Raw genomic sequence first — 20683 nt, forward strand, 5'->3', positions numbered from 1 at the left:
GAATAAATATGGCTACTCTGGTCGAATGAGACATAACTGGCCCCTGCACAAAGCCCTGCACTGTCCATAAACATTGAAGCATGGTGGTGGAAGCATTATTTTGAGTGTTAATCCTTAGCCTCTTGGTTGCTTCTCTGTCTAACATCCCACTTACAAACAAACAACACAAAAACTGGTCTTTTAAATTTCCAATGCAATGTATTTAAATTGCATCAGGATATCAGAGCAGCTGCAGGTTCTAATATCCTGTGTGTTAATGCTAATGAAGAGCACCTGACTCCTGCTCTCCAATTCTTGCTTTAAGCTTTAATTTCTTCTCATATCTGAAGTGTCAGTGATTCCCAGCGGTGCTCCCAACTGTCCTCATTTTCATCAGCACATCATCTATATTTATCCTTGAAACAAGGGGCTGGCTAAAATGGCTTTGAATCCCAGGAGAATGTGTAGGATCTGTCTAGTTATCTGTTAAAGTGGAGACATCTCCAGATTCTTATTTTACTCTAGGTGAAAGTTTAGATCAGATTCAATGTTAATGCTTCCCCACAGCTGTTTGTGTCTGTTTAATCTCTCTCTTTTTTTTCCATTAGGTTAAGGATTTGACCTCTCTCAGCCTTAACTGTCCCTCAAGGATTTGCGAATCTAATTCCATTCCTTCTTCTTCTCCTCCTGAGTGGACCCTCTGTTTTTTGGATCATGTTGTCTCTCTGGCTTCTTCTACTCTCCTGCTTATCTCTTCTCTCCAGAATTTCTACAGAAGAAGGCCTGGAATTCCCGAGCTTCGATGGAAAGGACCGAGTGTTGAACATCAACGAGAGGAACTACAAGAAGGCGCTGAAGAAGTTCGACATGCTGTGCCTGCTTTACCATGAACCACTGCCTTCGGACAGGGAGCTGCAGCAGCAGTTCCATATGAGGGAAATGGTGCTGGAGGTAAGAAGTGATGGCGTGATCGAGAAAGACACAGGAAAGATGAATGTGGGAGGAGATTTGGGTGAATTAGGTTGTTGCATCACAATTTGTTGGTTTTGCTTCTATTTTTTTTTAAATAATATACTGAGATTTCTTTCTTTATGGGATACTGCATTATATGAAAATTGGTATGTTATAGTGCTGGAATGAACACCCAAACTGACCAGAGATCAGCATAATATTAGCCTCTTCTCTATCTATACAGCTTCTCTGAATATTCTTGTTCTTCTGTAACAGTTGGACTAAAAATGCGAACACACAGCATCCTTCTAGGTCTTGGCTAATTGGTGTGTAACTTTGAGGTACTGACCTGATTCTGAGGCTGAAAAAGAAAAGAGTCAAAACCTCTCTAAGGGTCTGATTTTGGTCTCCTCTCATATCATATCTAAGCCACATAATTCAGTAAAGCATCACTGATCCGGTAAGTGATTCCACTTGGAGTCAATCTGGTGATATGACACAGGACTGACACTCTACTAATCCCGAGGCTTATAAATAACCTTCTGTTGGCTATAACATATGGCGTGTGTTTCCAAGTGTAGTACTTTGCATAGTGTAAAGGTTTCCTGTTTGCCATCTCTCTTGTTGCCTCGGGTTATAGCTGGCTGCCCAAATCTTGGAAGACCGAGACATAGGGTTCGGATTGGTAGATTCTCATAAGGATGCCAAAGTGGCCAAGAAGCTTGGTAAGTTGGAATCCTTTGACTCATATGTTAGGATTAAAACATTTTCTGTATACAGTACATGTCTTTTGTTCTTCTTGATAGGACTGGAGGAAGAGGGCAGCGTTTACGTCTTTAAGGATGAACGTGTGATTGAGTTCGATGGAGAGCTCTCTGCAGACACACTAGTCGAGTTCCTGTTAGATGTGAGTATAACAAATGCAATAAGCTTGTTTATATCATGGCTTCACCATTAGGGGGTGGAAGTAGACACAGTTTCATCAGACGGTATCAGTGATTCATTAGTGCCCAGTATATTTTAGATACTCTTAAACATAGAGCAGCAGTGAAGCATGAATTTTAGAATTAGATCTGCAGTAAAATGGATTTCTGAACCAACAGATCTAAAACTATAACTTAGTGGACTTACACTGACCATGCATAACATCATGACCACCTGCCTAATATTGTGTTGGTTCTCCTTTTGCTGACAAAACAGCCCTGACCCGTCATGCACTGTGTATTCTTACACCTTTCTATCAGAACCAGTATTGACTTCTTCAGCAATTTGAGTAACAGTAGCTCGTCTGTTGGATAGGACCACAAGGGCCAGCCTTCGCTCCCCACGTGCATCAATGAGCCTTGGACGCCCATGACCCTGTCGCCGGTTCACCACTGTTCCTTCCTTGGTCCACTTTTGATAGCTACTGACCACTGCAGACCGGGAACACCCCACAAGAGCTGCAGTTTTGGAGATGCTCTGATCCAGTGGTCTAGCCATCACAATTTGGCCCTTCGTCAAACTCACTCAAATCCTTACACTTGTCCATTTTTCCTGCTTCTAACACATCAACTTTGAGGACAAAATGTTCCCTTGCTGCCTAATATATCCCACCCACTAACAGGTGCCATGATGAGGAGATAATCAGTGTTATTCACGTCACCTCTCACTGGTCATAATGTTATGGCTGATCGGTGTAAGTCATAATTTAATTGATCATGAAATGCAAAAGTATTTTAAAATACCTGACAATATCTGTCACTAGTTAATTATTTTTTGCCATTGAATATTTCTGGAGATGTCTAACTCATGTATTCATTTTTGGCCACAGCTTATTTAAAAATATGCGACTGCTGGGGCTCTCTAAAAACACATGTCCTTATAATGGACAATTGCAAACTGCTGAGTCAGATTTTCTACTGTTTGAATCTCAGTGCCATGTTCTCTAAACAGATAAAATTTTGTGAAAAACAATGCCAGCTCACGTTTAAGCTTCTCACAGATGTTTTACTAAGTAAGTAGTTCCTCCCAGTTGTATTCAAAATTTGATTGGGTGATTATACGAGTCCTGAAATCCTAGAAAGCAAGAACATTAGAGGTTAGAGGACCGAGCTGTTGGCTGTATCTACATAGACTCTGAATTTCTGAATTCATCTGAATTTCTTATTTATGTTAAAAGATTTTCTGAAGGCTGTAACGTGCAAACAAACTATGTCCAGGCCTGAGATAAACCAAATCTCTCTCTCTCTCTCTATCTAATCTATGTGTTTGTATGCGTGTGTGTGTGAACTTTAGCTTCTGGAGGATGCAGTGGAGCTCATCAGTAACCCTATGGAGCAGAGGGCTTTTGAGAGGATGGACGAAGAAATCCGTCTCATTGGCTACTTCAAGGGCAAAGATTCAGAACGTGAGCCTTAGAAATCCTACTCGCTCTTATTAGTGTGTGTAATAAAGACTACTCTAAAAATCACCCATTTGAAGAGGCAGTCAGTTTGTCTTGTACCATACAGCACACAATATACAGTATTTTTCCTATTGGTTTGATTGTAGTTACTAAATAGTTGCTTATTACGGAGTAAAATGCTTAATGGTTTTAGAACAGTAATAACCCCAGGGTGTTTAAAGGGTTATTCATTATGAATTCATGTACAAATCACCAGATTAACAGTTAAATATTAATACATCTAGACAAGCAGTGATAACTACAGCTCACTGCAGTGTGTGTTATGAAAAATGGGTTAATGGAATAATGGGAAGAACACTGGAGGCTTTGTCTTCATTTTTCTTGGAACATGGAGCCACAGAAGTGCAGGCATTCTGTTAATCCTATTGTTACGGCCATTCTAGCTATTCATTTTGGTTCGAATGGCTTGAGATTAGAAAAGGGTGACAGGCAGGGAACAAGAAAAGCCGAGTTCAGAAGCTGTCAGTAAAATATCTGCTGAGGGAAAAAAACTGCTTTCAGTGACACCCCAGGCTCTGTAAATGGGAGAAAAAACAAAGAGGATCACAACCTGCCTGTCTTTCTCTCTGTCTCTGCCTGTCCATCTATCTATCTATCTATCTATCTATCTATCTATCTATCTATCTATCTATCTATCTATCTATCTATCTGTCTGTCTGTCTGTCTGTCTGTCTGTCTGTCATCTATCTATCTATCTATCTATCTATCTATCTATCTATCTATCTATCTATCTATCTATCTATCTATCTATCTGTCTGTCTGTCTGTCTGTCTGTCTGTCTGTCTGTCTATCTATCTGTCTGTCTGTCTGTCTGTCTGTCTGTCTGTTATCTATCTATCTATCTATCTATCTATCTATCTATCTATCTATCTATCTATCTATCTATCTATCTGTCTGTCATCTATCTATCTATCTATCTATCTGTCTGTCTGTCTGTCTGCCTGTCATCTATCTATCTATCTATCTATCTATCTATCTATCTATCTATCTATCTATCTATCTGTCTGTCTGTCTGTCTGTCTGTCTGTCTATCTATCTATCTGTCTGTCTGTCTGTCTGTCTATCTATCTATCTGTCTGTCTGTCTGTCTGTCTGTCTGTCTGTCTGTCTATCTATCTATCTGTCTGTCTGTCTGTCTGTCTGTCTGTCATCTATCTGTCTATCTGTCTGTCTGTCATCTATCTATCTATCTATCTATCTATCTATCTATCTATCTATCTATCTATCTATCTATCTATCTGTCTGTCTGTCTGTCTGTCTGTCTGTCTGTCTGTCTGTCTGTCTGTCATCTATCTATCTATCTATCTATCTATCTATCTATCTATCTATCTATCTATCTATCTATCTATCTGTCTGTCTGTCATCTATCTATCTATCTATCTATCTATCTATCTATCTATCTATCTATCTATCTGTCTGTCTGTCTGTCTGTCTGTCTGTCTGTCTGTCTGTCTGTCTGTCTGTCTGTCATCTATCTATCTATCTATCTATCTATCTATCTATCTATCTATCTATCTATCTATCTATCTATCTGTCTGTCATCTATCTATCTATCTATCTATCTATCTATCTATCTATCTATCTATCTATCTATCTATCTATCTATCTGTCTGTCTGTCTGTCTGTCTGTCTGTCTGTCTGTCATCTATCTATCTATCTATCTATCTATCTATCTATCTATCTATCTATCTATCTATCTATCTATCTATCTGTCTGTCTGTCTGTCTGTCTGTCATCTATCTATCTATCTATCTATCTATCTATCTATCTATCTATCTATCTATCTGTCTGTCTGTCTGTCTGTCTGTCTGTCTGTCTGTCATCTATCTATCTATCTATCTATCTATCTATCTATCTATCTATCTATCTATCTATCTATCTATCTATCTATCTATCTATCTATCTATCGGTCTGTCTCACTTTCACTTCACCATATAGTTTAGGAGCAATTACAGGGCTTTCCCGCTATAAGGCGTGAGGGGAAAGTAATCTTCTCGTACTGTATATGACTGCTCCCCAGCCTTTATTAAAAATCCCATTTCAAGAGGAGGAGATTGAAGAGGCCTCTGCTGTGACCTTCAGCTGTATTGTTATGGCAGTCTTACACACGTGGACTTGTGGTGCCATTTTACTGCTCACAATTTTCCACATTATCACTTTCTGATGGATTGGAAAATGAGGGTGCATTGACCTCTCTTGTTCGCCAGCTGTCACGTTTTTTTTTTTTTCCCCTGCCTTTCTCATTCAAAGCTTCCTTCTTTTTTCAGACTACAAGGCTTTTCAGGGGGCTGCGGAACGGTTTCAGCCTTATGTGAAGTTTTTCGCCACGTTTGACAAAGGGGTGAGTGCCACCTCTTTCTGAAGCGCTAATAAAACAGATGGATATTCATTTTCTCCAAGGCAAGATCTCTTTTTGTGTGTGTCCTGAAATCAAGCCCATACAACTCATGAGGTGAGCTCATCTCCAGAATTGAATTGAACTGATTCATTTGAAGAGAATTGACTCGGACCCTGCCGAGAGCACTTCATTAAGGATAAAGGCTGCAGTGTGTGTGGAAGTGCTGAGTGATGATCTTCTGCTACAGGTGGCCAAGCAGCTGACTCTTAAGATAAATGAAGTGGATTTCTATGAGCCGTTCATGGACGAACCAGTCACCATCCCGGGAAAACCCAACTCGGAGAACGAGATAGTGGATTTCGTCAATCGACACAGGAGGTGGGAATCTTTTTGGAACATTTTTAATATAATATAACAGATTATAACAGATATTGTTTTCTTCACTTTGGGCTCAGACCGACTCTAAGGAAGCTTCGTGCAGAGGATATGTTTGAAACCTGGGTGAGAAGAATATTAATATTAACATTGTTGTCTTAAAGGTCTCATTGCAAATTCATATCACTGTTAAAATGACTTTGTAAAGGTTCACATTCCACCTGACTGTTTTACAGGAGGATGATATGGATGGGATTCACATTGTGGCTTTTGCTGAGGAAGAGGATCCAGGTTTGTTTTCACTGGTTCCATGTTTATCTTCATTGAATATTATATCTAATCACAGAGGTAATAAACAATATCATTAGATAAATCAGACAAACTACAATTCATATTCTATCAGGAAATGATTTTTTTTAACCCTATGATTTAGTATTTGTGGTAAAACCTGAACTATAATCAATCATTAAAGTTTGGCTGTCAGTGTATCTGAAAATGTTTAAATATTCCTTTATTTCAGATGGGTATGAATTCTTGGAGATACTGAAAGAGGTGGCCAGAGACAACACCAAGAACCCAGAACTGAGCATCCTGTGGATTGACCCTGATGACTTCCCCCTGGTGAGATGTCTAAAAGTGTTGGCATTTATCAGATCCAGAAGCAGTCCAAGTTCTTTTGTGTTCAGAGTTTTACTGCTTCCTTTCTTCACACAGCTGACCGCCTACTGGGAAAAGACCTTTAAAGTGGACCTGTTCAGACCTCAGATCGGTGTGGTCAACGTGACAGATGTGAGTTGGCTTCAGAACTGCTTACACATCGCTTATCAGGATCAGAACACAAATGTGGCTGATGTTCCTCAAGAAGGAGGAGCTTTTCCACAGGAAATCATGGCTACCATCCACCTGAACATCTAATCAGTTCATCCTTTAGACCTCCCTAGATACACCAAGAGCTGGACTTGGGTGTCTTAGTGACTTTTTGATTGGTAATATGTTGTAGTACCTGCTATTAAATAGTAGAGTCATTACTAATTCTGTCCACAAGCCATGATATTCATCCCTGTTCATCAAATATCACAGAAATCCACAGAAATATATGAACATTCTCAACTATTCAGTATTCAATTCAGCTTATTTACCACAAAAATATAGTTTTAGCACGTATCCCTGGACATAAAAGATCAGAAAACCTAAAAGACTTGTAGTGGAAGTCTATGGAAAGTTAAAGTCTGTTGATGAATATTTCAAATATGTGACAGATGTTTCATGGTATTAAAGCTTCCAATGCTAGAGGAGTATCCATCCATCCATCCATCCCTCCATTTTCTTCCACTGGGTCATGGAGAACCTCGAGTCTATCCCAGGGGACTCAGGACACATGGCAGGGGACATCTTGGACAGGGTCCAATGCATCACACACACCCAATCACACACTATAGACAATTCTGAGATGCTACAAAACATAGATAAAATGCAGATAAAATTCAACAGAGAAATACACTGATCAGCCATAACATTATGACCAGTGAGAGGTGAAGTGAATAAGACTGATGATCTCCTCATCATGGCACCTGTTAGTGGGTGGGATATATTAGGCAGCAAGTGAACATTTTGTCCTCAAGGTTGATGTGTTAGAAGCAGGAAAAATGGGCAAGCGTAAGGATTTGAGCGAGCTTGACAAAGGGACAAAATTGTGATGGCTAGATGACTGGACAATCTCCAAAACTGTAGCTTTTGTGGGGTGTTCCCAGTCTGCAGTGGTCACTATCTATGAAAAGTATCTTAAAGGATCTGCTGCTAGGTGTGTGCCAGATACCACAGCACACCTTTAGGGATCTAGTGGAGTCCATTCCTCTATGGGTCAGGGCTGTTTTGGCAGCAAAAAGGGGAACCAATCCAATATTAGGCATGTGGTCATAATGTTATGCCTGATTACGATTAACCCACGATTGTCCCATTGGTCCAGGTCTTGTAGTAGCACAAGATATAAATATGATATTATTTTAAATTACCCATTATGTGTATGTGTGTGTGTGTGTGTGTGGTTGTGACGTTGGACAGGCAGACAGTGTGTGGCTGACGATAACCAACGATGAGGCTCTGCCCACAGCCGAGGAGCTGGAGGACTGGATCGAGGACGTCCTCTCAGGGAAGGTCAACACAGAAGATGATGACCTCGATGAGGACGATTTGGATGATGACGACGACAACGAGATCCATGGCGATGACTTCAGCGACGATGACGATGACGACGACGATGATGATGATGATGATGATGATTGATTGACGGATATGTCACTAATGATTACTCCATTTTATACGTCTGCTGTAGTGTTTATAGAATCCAAGTAGAATAAAATTACCGGTTGAAGGCAATAATAATAATAATAATAATAATAATAATAATAATAATAATAATAATAATAATAATACAGTTCCACTGGTGCTGATAGGAGTTATGAAGAGAAAATCAGTATTTGTAGATGGGTTTCTAAGATTAATAAGTTCATAAACGTGTTATGTAAGGCATGTAGTATGTTTCAGTAGAACTGCACAGATTTCTGTATGAAACTGTTCACTTAGACTCTAAAGAGCAAGATACATCAAATCTACTTCTTCTTAAAAAATGCTTCATACAATCAGGAATTAAACTCAATTATGTGGTGAAAAAAGATCTTTTTTTGTTAGTTCCTGTGAAGAACTTCCATTGCCACATTTCACTTTACATTCCTATTTATTTATTTATTTATTTATTTATTTATTTATTAATTTATTATTATTATTATTATTATTATTATTATTATTATTATTATTATTATTATTATTATTATTAATAATAATCATTTATTCATTCATTTTATTTTATTTTATTTTATTTTATTTTATTTTATTTACTTACTTACTTACTTACTTACTTACTTACTTACTTATTTATTTATTTATTTATTTATTTATTTATTTATTTATTTATTTAAAATGGGCAGCAGCCGAAAGATCCTTGTGAGGACATTGGTTATAAAAACATATTCTCTCTCTCTCTTTCTCTCTCTCTCTCTCTCTCTCTCTCTCTCTCTCTCTCACACGCAAGCACGCACGCACGCACACACACACACACACACACACACACACACACACACACACACACACACACACACACTTCCAGTAAGTCTCAGAAACTGGAAATAGAAGAGACCTGATGACCCAATAAGCACCATAGTCTAATATACAGTGTGTGTAGTGTGTTTGTGTTTGTGTGTGTATGTGTATGTGTATGTGTGTATGTGTGTGTGTGTTCTTGCCTTTTAACATTTCTACAAGGCATTTAAGCATAATTAGGTATCTGTTAGTGATTAGATGCTTCACACACTCTCCTCTAAAGCCTCATGCTAATATGATATTAAAGCAGTGAGCTGAACGCTGATCTCTGTAATGAGAAGCACATCACATCCTCCAAAGCTACTTCAGTGGAAACCTTTAAACTGTGGCTAAGTAAAAGGGGGATAAAGATGATTCATACAAGTTTGTACTGGATTATTCACCATTACCTCCTCATAAAAATCCTCCCATCTCTAATTTATGGCATGGAGGTTGAAAGCCAAACATGTGACTAATCAGAAGTCATCATGTTTGGTGAGTGCTGATCCCACGCTAAGGCTAAAGCGTTAATCTTGTTAGTGTGTTGTCTTCAAAAAGAGTATCAAAAAGAGTGCTGTATCTAAGACCTAATGCTATCGTTATCTTCCATGTAGCTGAATTTTTTAAAAAGGTATTAAAGGAACTGTCATTTCGGTAAGAAATAAAGCATTCACAATCGCCAACACGATCGTCATGATATCGAGAAACTCCTGAGAAAGTCCTCTGTCATGAACACTTACTGACTGTTAAAAAGCGTTAGCTCATGAGACCCCTTCTGTAAATGTTATATAGACATCTACCTTACACAAAGCTTTATATCAGAAACTAGAAACATGTTATTAAATCAATAAATCTCAGATGCTGCAGTGTAACTTGTGCTTGCTATGTGAACACAACTCAGAAACAACAAAGCAAGCTAGCATGCTAATGTTAGCTAAAAAATGAATGAGAAAGGCTTGCTAGTTAGCCAGCTAAAGTTTATTCCTGATCCTACCATCTCTCAGGGTACAAGGCTCTGCTTTGGCACTCAGGTTGTGGAATAAACGTCCTCTAGACTTCCTTCCAGCTGACAGTCTTTAAACAATATACTTCGTCCTGAAATATATAAACTAGCACAAAAACTTATATAGCCATATAAGCCTCCTAACAGATTTTTAGACTGATAATATTCTTATTCCCTGACCTGGTGAACCAGTATCGATGTATTTATTGATAGAGACTTCAAGAAGTCACTCTGGATAAAGACATCTTGGCAAACGCCATAAATGTAAATGTAAAACTCATGATTCCTGAGTGTGTCTGCTTCAGGAATTTTCTCACCTTTGGTCTGCATTTCAGCTAAATAAATAGCAGTTAGCTGCTCAGGCTTCTTGTAAGGGTGTAAAACCTCAGGCTTCCACATGCTATAATGTGATTTTGAGTCATAAGGAATCAATTTGATCATCACATTACTGTAAGAGTGATGTAAGAGTTTTTAAAGCTTAGTGTTAATTTGCAAAAGATGATGATTATGATTCTGACTATTTTAAGAATAGGACTTTTAAGTAATTTAATCATGAGATACAGGTACTTACCTGAAAAATATGAATTATTATTTATTACCAGTTGTCTGTCATTTTTTCATAAATAATCCATTTATTATTGAGTGTAATTGCTAATATGTTGTACACTGTATTGACAAAAGTTTTGGGACATCTGCCTTTACATGCACATGAATGTAATATGGAGTTGACCTGCCCTTTATAACAGCTATAACAGCTTCAACTCTTCTGGGAAGGCTTTCCACAAGGTTTAGGAGTGTGTTTATGGGAATTTTTGACCATTCCACTAGAGGCACTGATGCTGGACGAGAAGGCCTGGCTCACACCAAACTCATGGACCTTGCTTTGTGCACTGGTGTACAGTCATGTTGGAAAAGGTAGGGGTCATCCCCAAACTGTTTCCACTAAGTTGGGAGCATAACATTGTCCAAAATGTCTTGGTATCCTGAAGCATTAAGAGTTCCTTTCACTGGAATTGAGGGGCCGAGACCAACCCCTGAAAAACAACACCTGAATTCATTGATTTGTGAATGAGAGGTGTCCCAAAACCTTTGGCAATATAGTGTAGAAACCCAGGTCCACCAAGCTGCCACTGCTGGGCCCTTGAGAAAAGCTCTTAACCCTCACTTGCTCAGTTGTATAAATGTGATAAATGTTAGTTGCTCGGGGTAAGGGAGTCTGCCAAATGCCAGAAATGTAAATGAAATTTTATGATCATTGCCTCAATTCATTTGTATCACTGCCTGTTAAATTGTCACGTCTATGTAAATCATAAAGGCTGAACAGCGATGACGAATGTATGGTTCCACAGATTCCACATCTCCAGTTGTGTTCTGCTTCATAAAGATTTCGGACCTTCAGTGAGAAGAAGCTAACCCTGTGAGTATCCTGAGGCATTCAGAGATGGACCATCTCCAGTTGTGTACTGCTTCATGAAGATTTCAGACATTCGAAGAGAAGATGCCAACTCCATGTGGACTTTGAGGACAACAACCTCCTAATCAATACACGAAATAACATTCTAGAAATGCTGTATCTCCATCACACAACTCCAACTGGCTGTTTATGACTGGGACATTATTCCTAATCACACTCTCCGGTGTTTATAATAATTTATAATCACACTCTCTGGTGTCACCTAAATGAGGATGAGGTTCCTTTTTGGAGTCTGGTTCCTCTCAAGGTTTCTTCCTCTTACCATCTAAGGGAGTTTTCCCTTGCCACAGTCGCCTCAGGCTTGATCACTAGGGATGATTCTGTCTAACATTAATCTTGGACTTTTGTACTATGTTTCTTATGTCCTGTAAAGCTGCTTCGAGACAATGTCCATTGTTAAAAGCGCTACACAATTGTATCTCTGACTGCAAGTAGATATTACAGAATCACCAGAACGTGCTGAGAAAGAAAAAATACTAAAGCCCCACTGTTCATACAAATGTTTATTTCATACAAATGCGTGTTGTGAGCTTGGAAACATTTATTACAACATAGCATCAGGTATATAAATGTTGGCTTTTTCAGAGCAACAGGTGAAGAGAGTCAGGTGTAACTGCAGTGTTTTGGAGTAGGAATGAATTCATTATGCACATATACAGTATAAATACAAGCACACTGTGTAAAAACAGAGGCACAGTCACATTGTGAGAGAGGATCAAAGTACAAGGTACACCAGTGATCACTGATATCATTATATACATATATATATATTATATATGTGTATGTGTATATATATATATATATATATATATATATATATATATATATAAGCCTGTTTTGTTACAAGGAGGATCTTCTGCAGCTCAGGAGAAGTACAAAAATAACATTTGGACAGTTTCTTGTAGTGGCAGAAAAATACTATACAAAACTTAAGTGGAACGAGAGACAAATCAATATCATATTAGAAGATATAATTAATAATTAAGCAGGCCAGCTGGAGGCTGATGCTTTTAGTGATCTTTCCTAAGGAGTGGTCTGAAAGTGTCGGTCCGTTTCTCATTATTTGAAGGCAGATTATGAAATAAATGATGCTTCAAGGCTCCATGGGGGTAAAAGTGCATGCATAAGAATCCCAAAACATTATTCCTATAAGTTTTCTATCAAACTTGAGTGTTGTTTTCATGCTTCTTCCTCGGTTGTCATCGAAAGGAAATCTACAACATACAAAGATATTCTAGGCAACTGTATGCTTCCAGATTTGTGGCAACAGTTTAAGAAGTCTGAGGAAGAGGAAGATGTGGATGTATTTGGTATCAGGTGTCCACAAACCTGTGTGGTTCAGTTAATGTTCACATCCAACATGATGTTGAGGAAAATTATGTGATCTGTGACTGTCAGATGGGCTGGTTTGACTGTTTGATGAGTAACTGCTGATAATTTCTTTACACAGAAATGATACAAGGCTGCTGGGAGATACATTTACAGCATTTGGCAGACTTATCCAGAGCAGCTTACATTTTTATGCCATTCTTTACAACTGAGCAATTGGGGATTAAGGGTCTTGCTCAGGGGCAACTTGGTGGACCTGGGACTCAAACTAACAACTTTCCAATCAGAAGTCCAACACCTTAACCACTAAGCTACCACATCCCAGCTGGTCCAAGCTGACAGGAAGTCTATAGTAACTCAAATACCCACTTTTTACAGTCACATGAGAAGAAAAGCATCTCGGAACACACAACGGTGGATGAGCTACAAGAGTGGAAGATCACATCAGCTTCCACTCCTGTCAGGAAAGAACAGAAATCTGAGGTAATCATGGGTCATCCAAACTGAAAAGGAGAGATGAAGATTTGGAAAAGAGCAGGTTGGGTGAGTCTTCGCCCATGATAGAATCAGATTCCTGTTCTTGGCTTGCTGTTGTAGCCCATCCACCTAAAGGTTTGGTGTTCTGTGCATGATGAGATGCTTTTCAGCTCACCGTGGCTGTAAAGAGTGATTATATGACTTACAGCATCCCTATTGGCAGCAATTTTCCTCTGATCTCTGTTATCAACAAGGCATTTTCACCTCAGAACCATCTCTCACTCAATGTTTTTTGGTTTTGCACCATTCTGTGTAAAATCTAGAGACTGCTGTGTGTGAAAATCCCAGGAGATCCACAGTTCCGGAAATACTCCAACCAGCCCAACATTCATACCATGACTAAAGTCATTCATGATCAGTCTGATGTTTGATGTAAACATTACCTGAAGCTCTTGTCCTGTATCTACATGATTTAATGCATTGTGCATCTGCCACACGACGGGCTGCTTAGAACATGCAGGCGTGCTGGATCTCGTTCCTCATAAAGTGAACGGTCAGTGTATATGACATGACGTGTGCAGTGCGTCATTAGACTACACAGTGCTCCAATTACAGTACAGAAAACCTGCTAACAATCTGTTAAAGCATCCTTGCCAGTAATCAGATCATCAGTTTACAGTAAGGTTCCTTAATAACCCAGTAACACCTGCAGGAGCAAGTCATTAACTCCTACAGCAATTATTAAAATATACAAAATGGGTTAGGCTTCATTAATAACTAACGATGGATAGTTTACCACATTATGTACACGTGCTGAAGCTTCATTAGTCAGCCCCTTTTCCCCCAGGATAATTGCTCATGTATTCTGTGTGAAGTGAAGGACCGAGACTCATACATCTTCAGATTAAATCCACAAGACTAAATCATTTCCACCCAGGAGCCCTTTGAGTATTTGCCAGATGTTTTCAGCGTTAGTGTTTGTCCGGTTTTTATTACAGGCTGCATTCACGTAGCTCTTCCTGCTTCCTAATTGCTCTATCAGTTCAATTCATAAATTTGCTTCATCTGATATTATACCCCAGCACTGGTAAATTCTTCTATCTGCACAGTCTACACGGTTCTATAACAGCTCTGACCACAGCTTTATATTAATGTACTCGTCCTAATACGATATTGTTTCCATAGTAACAACAGTATAGTGGAGGCTCGACATTGCCCGATTACAAAATGTCTATTTTTTTGCAAGAGGAAACAAAAGCCCTTATTATTTGTCACATATACATCACAGTGAAATTGTTTTTCTTTACATATCCCAGCTTGTTAGGAAGTTGTGGTCAGAGCACAGGGTCAGTCATGATACAGCACCCAGGAGCAGAGAGGGTTAAGGGCTCTCCTCATGAGCCTGACAGAGCCAGTGCTAGGGCTTAAACCCTGACCTTTTGATATACAATCAAAAGGTTTGAGCCACCATTTCTTTTTGTCTCCAGTGTCAGAGCCTGATAACAGTCAGTGGTATCACTATACATTTTTAAGCACAGATGATTTTCTGGTGTCATGACAATCTGTAGTATCTATGGCTGTGGAACAATTGTATTCATATACAATATTTTTAAAAATATTTTTTAAATATATTTCCCCTCTTTTTCTACCTTTATAGTTAAATTAAATATTTTAGTAATTCTATTTTAGTCAATTTTGATTTCACTGTGTATGGTTGTGTATATGACCAATATCCTAGCATTTGTCCCACGCAATGGCAGGGTCCGCTGTTTGTAGCGAATCATTTAACCCACATGATTTGGCACAGGTTTTACGCCAGATGCCCTTCCTGTCGCAACCCCCCCCCATTTTTATCTGGGCTTGGGGGACCGGCACTGAGAGTTAACTGGGGTGGCGCCCTGCCTGGGAATCGAACCCGGGCTACTGCAATGACAGCATGGGATCCTGCTGCTGGACCACCAGGAGGCCTGTGTATATGACCAATATAATGACCAAAATTTGACTGTTTATAACCGATATGATAAAGTTATAATAGGAACAATGCTGTTTCATGGCCACTGTAACAAATATATATATAAACTGATTACAAATACAGTTCAAACATTTATAATTGCTGGCAAATCACCGTGGTATAAGAGGAATAAAATAGGGATGTTTATCTGTTTATCAAATGCTATAACATAAGCTACTGGGTTACAAAGGAACCGTATTGTAGACAGTGCTTTATGATTATTATTATCATCTAATTCATTTTGCATATTGTTCCACTCTGAAATGTGACCTATTAAGAAATTCAAGATTTTGCATCACAAAAAAAATCTTCTACCTATTTTGTATTCAATTCCATTCTCAACATTTCCCCCAATGTATAACTGACCAGCTGATCATGGTGATTACTGATTAGTCCGAATCTCTACAATCATTTTAAGTGCTGTCCATAACCAATAACCATATGATACTTTTTTTTTTTATTAAACACCATATAGAGAATCAGTTAATGTCTATCTTTGGCCATATTTTTAACAACAACAAGTAAAGAGTTAAGAGAGCAGGACACGGTCATATCTGCTGCTAAAATGTACCTCAGGTCAGTCAGAATGACCCCCAAAAGTCCGTGCTTCGGACTGTTAGTGGTATAGTTCTACCAAAAAAAAAAGGCAAATAAAAGCAACATTAAAACTGAGTAGCATAACTACTAGCATGACATGCTAGTTTCATTAGCCACATTAGTGTTTTTGGTCAAACTATTCTCTTAGTTAATAAATATGTTTGTTCTTTAAATCGGAACTCTTTATTAATGCTGAAAGACACTAATATGATTAAATCAGTGTCTAAACAAATGGTCCATAATCTGACAAGGAGTCGAACCCGCTCATTTATCAGCTCCTTACTCAAACATTTACAAGAACTGACCGTTTTAGCGCAACGTCGTTGGAAATTGGAAATTTGCAGCTTTGACCTTTTTTAGTGACTTGTTTTTTGGCCTTTGGATTAAATTCAGTGACTCTAAATGCTAAAAGAACAAAACCACCACTTTCATCACATGACCTTTCATCGTATTTTGCGACCAGCTGAACACGAAACTTGTCTCCAATAGATACACACCAACACCTCACACCTCTGTACATTGTGCATATGTGGATAAAATAATAAAGAAAGAGTGGAATAGATGATCGGGATCATGGTGTGTATCATCAGCAGAAATACAAATGTACGAATGTGTTTTAAAGAGCACCAAGAGTTAGTTTGCACTTACAGTAGAAAAAAAAAAAAAAAAAAGGTTTGCTATATGAACCTCCAAAAATCTGCACCAGAAAGTGGAGCATTCTGGGAGTTCTGTTATGCCCACACCTGGATATCCGGAGGGATCCGGTCCGGAGGAGTTTGCTCTGATTTACAGTGATGTGCCTGAATAGGTCCGTCAGAGCTACAGAGTAACAGCAGAAAGGACGCTTTGTACTGGGGCCGTCCACCGTCATGACCGGTCCACTGAGTTTATTTCTCCTTCTTCTTTTTTTCTGTATTCTCTCTCTCTTTTTTTTTTTATAGAAAAAGAATGTTGACTCTTGTGTCATGTTATCCCTCATCAACATGTCCATTTATGTCACCAATCAACAAAGCAAAGAAAAAAAAAAGGAAATATATTCAAATATGTGGTATACAGATTTATATGTATATATTATATATATAAAAAAATGACAACATAATACAACTGCAAACCCCCCCCAAATAACAGAATAATTTTGAAGGAAAAAAAAAGGGTTGTGTGTAAATAAGGACGATACCACAAGCTGCTGGTCTACACCGAGGTCTCCGACTGTAGCCGCAGGACGAACTTGTGTGATTTGGGGTCGATGAACTCCTCAGACAGCCTGATGTAGGGGATCTTTTTGGCAGTGACCACCAGGCTAAAGTCTACAGACTTGAGCAGGAAGACTGTGCCGTCCTTGAGGCCGCTGTTTACAGATGCCTCGCTGATGAGCGTCCACTGACGGCCGAACCAGCGCTCGCGTCCGTACTGCAGCGTCGGGCCTGGGGTCAGGTAGCTCTCCAAAAAAGCCTGAACAGAATAAATAAATAAATAGAATAAAACAGAATAGAATAAAAATGTATTCTGTGCTGTTCAATAAATAGCTGAAAATGTTTTGTATACATTTTGAAATGTACTTAATATATATTTTTTCGTTGTTTGTACCGCTTATCCGATCTATCATCTCAGGCGTCATTAGACATCAAGGCAGGATACACCCTAGATGGAGTGCCCACCCATCGCAGGGCACACACACACATTCAATCACACACTACGGGCAAATCAGCCTTGAAGCATGTTTTTCGACTGTGGGAGGAAACCGGAGCACCCGGAGGAAACCCACCAAGCACGGGGAGAACATGCAAACTCCACACACAGTGAGCAGGAGCAAGACTCTGACCCAGGACCCGGACAAATTCCTTATTATTTAAAGCTCTGTGAACTGATAAGCTTTGCTCTGATAACCTTGAAGATTATACTGCAGTTTCTTCTATGGTGTAGGATTTTACAAATGTCAGTTTCAGTAATAAACCCATCAAATGTTCCTAGGAATTTGTGTCATTTCGCTGTGTGTTCCGAGTGCTGACGGAACGAGTCCTAAAACCCAAAAATGCGTTCGCATTTTCGCTTTGTTGCTTCCATCTTCCAGAATTCAATGGGTTTTGATTAAATATCTTTTTCATGTCCTGAAAAAGACTGTTGCTAATAAGTGGATAAAAAGGGACTTTAGAGGTTTTCAGGGAAGTTAAACTTCATCACGGCAAACAGGAAAACTCATCTACTTCAGCCTTGTGGTGTTTTGGATAGTAAGCGTGTTTATAGCCTAACTTTAGTCTTTTACTTCTGCTCAATGTATTTAGACCACAAAACTTGAAAAATATGTAATATAAATTATAAACAATTTGTTGGTCAAACAGCTTATTTTCGTCAACAATCCAAAAACCAATAAAAAAGGGAGGGAATCAGAGTGATGATCACTTCTGGGTCAGCCGACAAACCTCATCCCTGCGGTTCTCTATAGACCCCTTTTGTATTAGTAGAAAATTGTGACGTTTTTATGTGGGCGGAGTTTAGGTGGAGGCAGAAAGATTTCCCTGACCGCTTTATAAGCGGTAGTTATAAACAATGACTGGTCATAATCCGAATTTATCTGACTATATTAGGTCACTCACTGTCCAGGAGTGCAAATGTTATTTGAAAATCGTGATTACTGTGACGTCTATATTTAACTTAATCTCTGACCAACCAAAATATGCAAGGTTCATTTAGCAATTTTTCTTCATTTTGAAGGTTTCTAACCCGATTATAATCTGCACTAAACAACTAACTAAGTTAACAAAGCTTCAACACTAAGGTTTCATTCATTCAACATTAGGAACCACTTCATCCTGGTCCGGGTCACATCACAGACACAATACTCCGTGGATGAGAAACTCCAGACCTTCACAGGACATCATGCTCACATTAGTCACTAACTAATGTGCTAGCTAAAGAATTCAGATATGCTCTACAATGTAAAGCTCAGTAAGGAGCTTGCCAAGTTTTAATCATTTCAAGAAGATTTTCTGAACAGAACATAATGGCTGCTTTATTCAACACTTTATAATGTAGCGCTCGACGTGGAAAAACAATCCTCACTGTCAAGAATTTCAGTCTCCATGTGAAAGTGTTGTATCACTATGTCATATAACTTTACATGCAGCTGTATCAGCTTTTACTATATACACTATATGAGAGTGTGTGTGTGTGTGGGTACCTTCGGTGTCATGTTGTGTGTGATACAGAAGGCCAGGTGCTGCTGGATGCTCTCCATGCTGTGGCAGTGCTGCTGCCGTGTTGTACGCAGGTATTTCTGCAGCGCTCTGGCCATGGATGGGAAGATTGCCTGTGCTGCTTCGCGAGGGTCCATCACGTCTCCTGGAGACTTCTTCTGTTCCTCTTCCTGCACACGCCGGATGTGTGTGAACGCCTCTTCCACGGCCACCACCAGTCTGGAGGAGGAAAAACGAGCAGTGTGTTTGTAAATGTCTAGTCTGATGCTGAAATTATAGTACGATAATAATTTGGAATTAAGGTAAGCAGAGAGGATTTGTTTCTGTGTATCATGTGCTAATACAGGAAAGCATCAAGATCTGCCCTGTCATTGATTATTCCTCTGTTACATCCTTCTATCCATCCATCCATCCATCCATCCATTTTCTGTAGTGTTATCCTACACAGGGTCTCAAGGAGCCTGGAGTCTATCCCAGGGGACTAGTGGGACAAGGTGAACAGGGTGCCAACCCATTACAGGGCACAATCCTTCACACACCCATTTATTCACATTACAGATGATTTACAGATGCCAATCAGCCTACAATGTATGTCTTTGGATTAGGGAATAAACCGGAGTTCTCAGAGGAAACCCCAAAAGCACAGGGGGAACATGTAGAGTCAGATAATCTAACCCCAAAACCGAAGAACTGAAGGTGTGCAGCAAACATACTAATCACTTCCCCCACATAATATCCAACAACATCTAATTTCTTAGTTTTGGCCACAAACATAGCAGCTGATTAATTAATTGAGGAAAGAAAATATTATGATCATGAGTTTGGATTTCTCACCTGGCCTTGCGTTTACGGACACGCCTCTCGTGCTCGGCCTCCTCATAGTACAGCTCGTTGTGGCTGGAGTCTCGCCTGCGGGCGGCAGCAGCGATCATGGCACGAGACTGGGACTGAGAGATTCCAGCAGCGGCGGCGTTGTTGCCTCCTGGACCTGAACACACAGTGTTAGTGTTAGTGTTAGTAACAAGCCACAGCTCAAGAACTTGTGACCTGGGCTGAGACTGAGTGAATGATCTTGTTTAAATGTTTGTGACTGTGAGGTTTTATTCAACGGAATAAATTATAAAATGGATCAAATAATAATACATTAAATGGACTTTAGAGAGCCATTACACTGGCTTTGTCATTATTTAAAGAAACAAAATAAAAGCTTCTTGTCAGGTGGGAAGTGGTGGTTCAAGTGGTTAAGACTCTGGGTTGTTGATCAAAAGGTTGGGGTTCAAGCCCTAGCACCACCAAGCTCCACTGTTGGGCAATTGAGCAAGGCCCAGGGGTGCTGTATCATAGCTGACCCTGTGCTCTGACCCCAACTTCCTC

At 39.3% G+C, this 20683-nt stretch overlaps 2 protein-coding genes across 2 annotated transcripts in view; one reads left to right on the top strand and one right to left on the bottom strand.

The window, feature by feature from the left end:
• Positions 1-455: 455 nt before the first annotated feature.
• On the top strand, positions 456-8746 carry LOC131346569 (calsequestrin-2-like). Its single transcript, XM_058380057.1, has 11 exons — positions 456-930; positions 1571-1655; positions 1737-1837; positions 3208-3319; positions 5644-5717; positions 5962-6092; positions 6170-6215; positions 6326-6380; positions 6610-6710; positions 6804-6878; positions 8151-8746. The coding sequence occupies exons 1-11, from the start codon at positions 694-696 to the stop codon at positions 8370-8372; spliced, it is 1239 nt and encodes a 412-aa protein (XP_058236040.1). The 5' UTR covers positions 456-693; the 3' UTR covers positions 8373-8746.
• Positions 8747-15900: 7154 nt separating this feature from the next.
• Positions 15901-20683, bottom strand: part of LOC131346743 (vang-like protein 1) — a 69504-nt gene continuing 64721 nt past the window's right edge. The window contains exons 7-9 of the mRNA XM_058380342.1: positions 20144-20297; positions 19294-19528; positions 15901-17567 (exon numbers count right to left, since the gene is read on the bottom strand). Coding sequence (XP_058236325.1) covers positions 17307-17567; positions 19294-19528; positions 20144-20297 — 650 coding nt within the window. The 3' untranslated portion in view covers positions 15901-17306. The remainder of the gene's footprint in view (positions 17568-19293; positions 19529-20143; positions 20298-20683) is intronic.

The sequence above is a fragment of the Hemibagrus wyckioides genome, linkage group LG26 (genome assembly GCF_019097595.1).
Source record: "Hemibagrus wyckioides isolate EC202008001 linkage group LG26, SWU_Hwy_1.0, whole genome shotgun sequence".
Classification (NCBI taxonomy): domain Eukaryota; kingdom Metazoa; phylum Chordata; class Actinopteri; order Siluriformes; family Bagridae; genus Hemibagrus; species Hemibagrus wyckioides.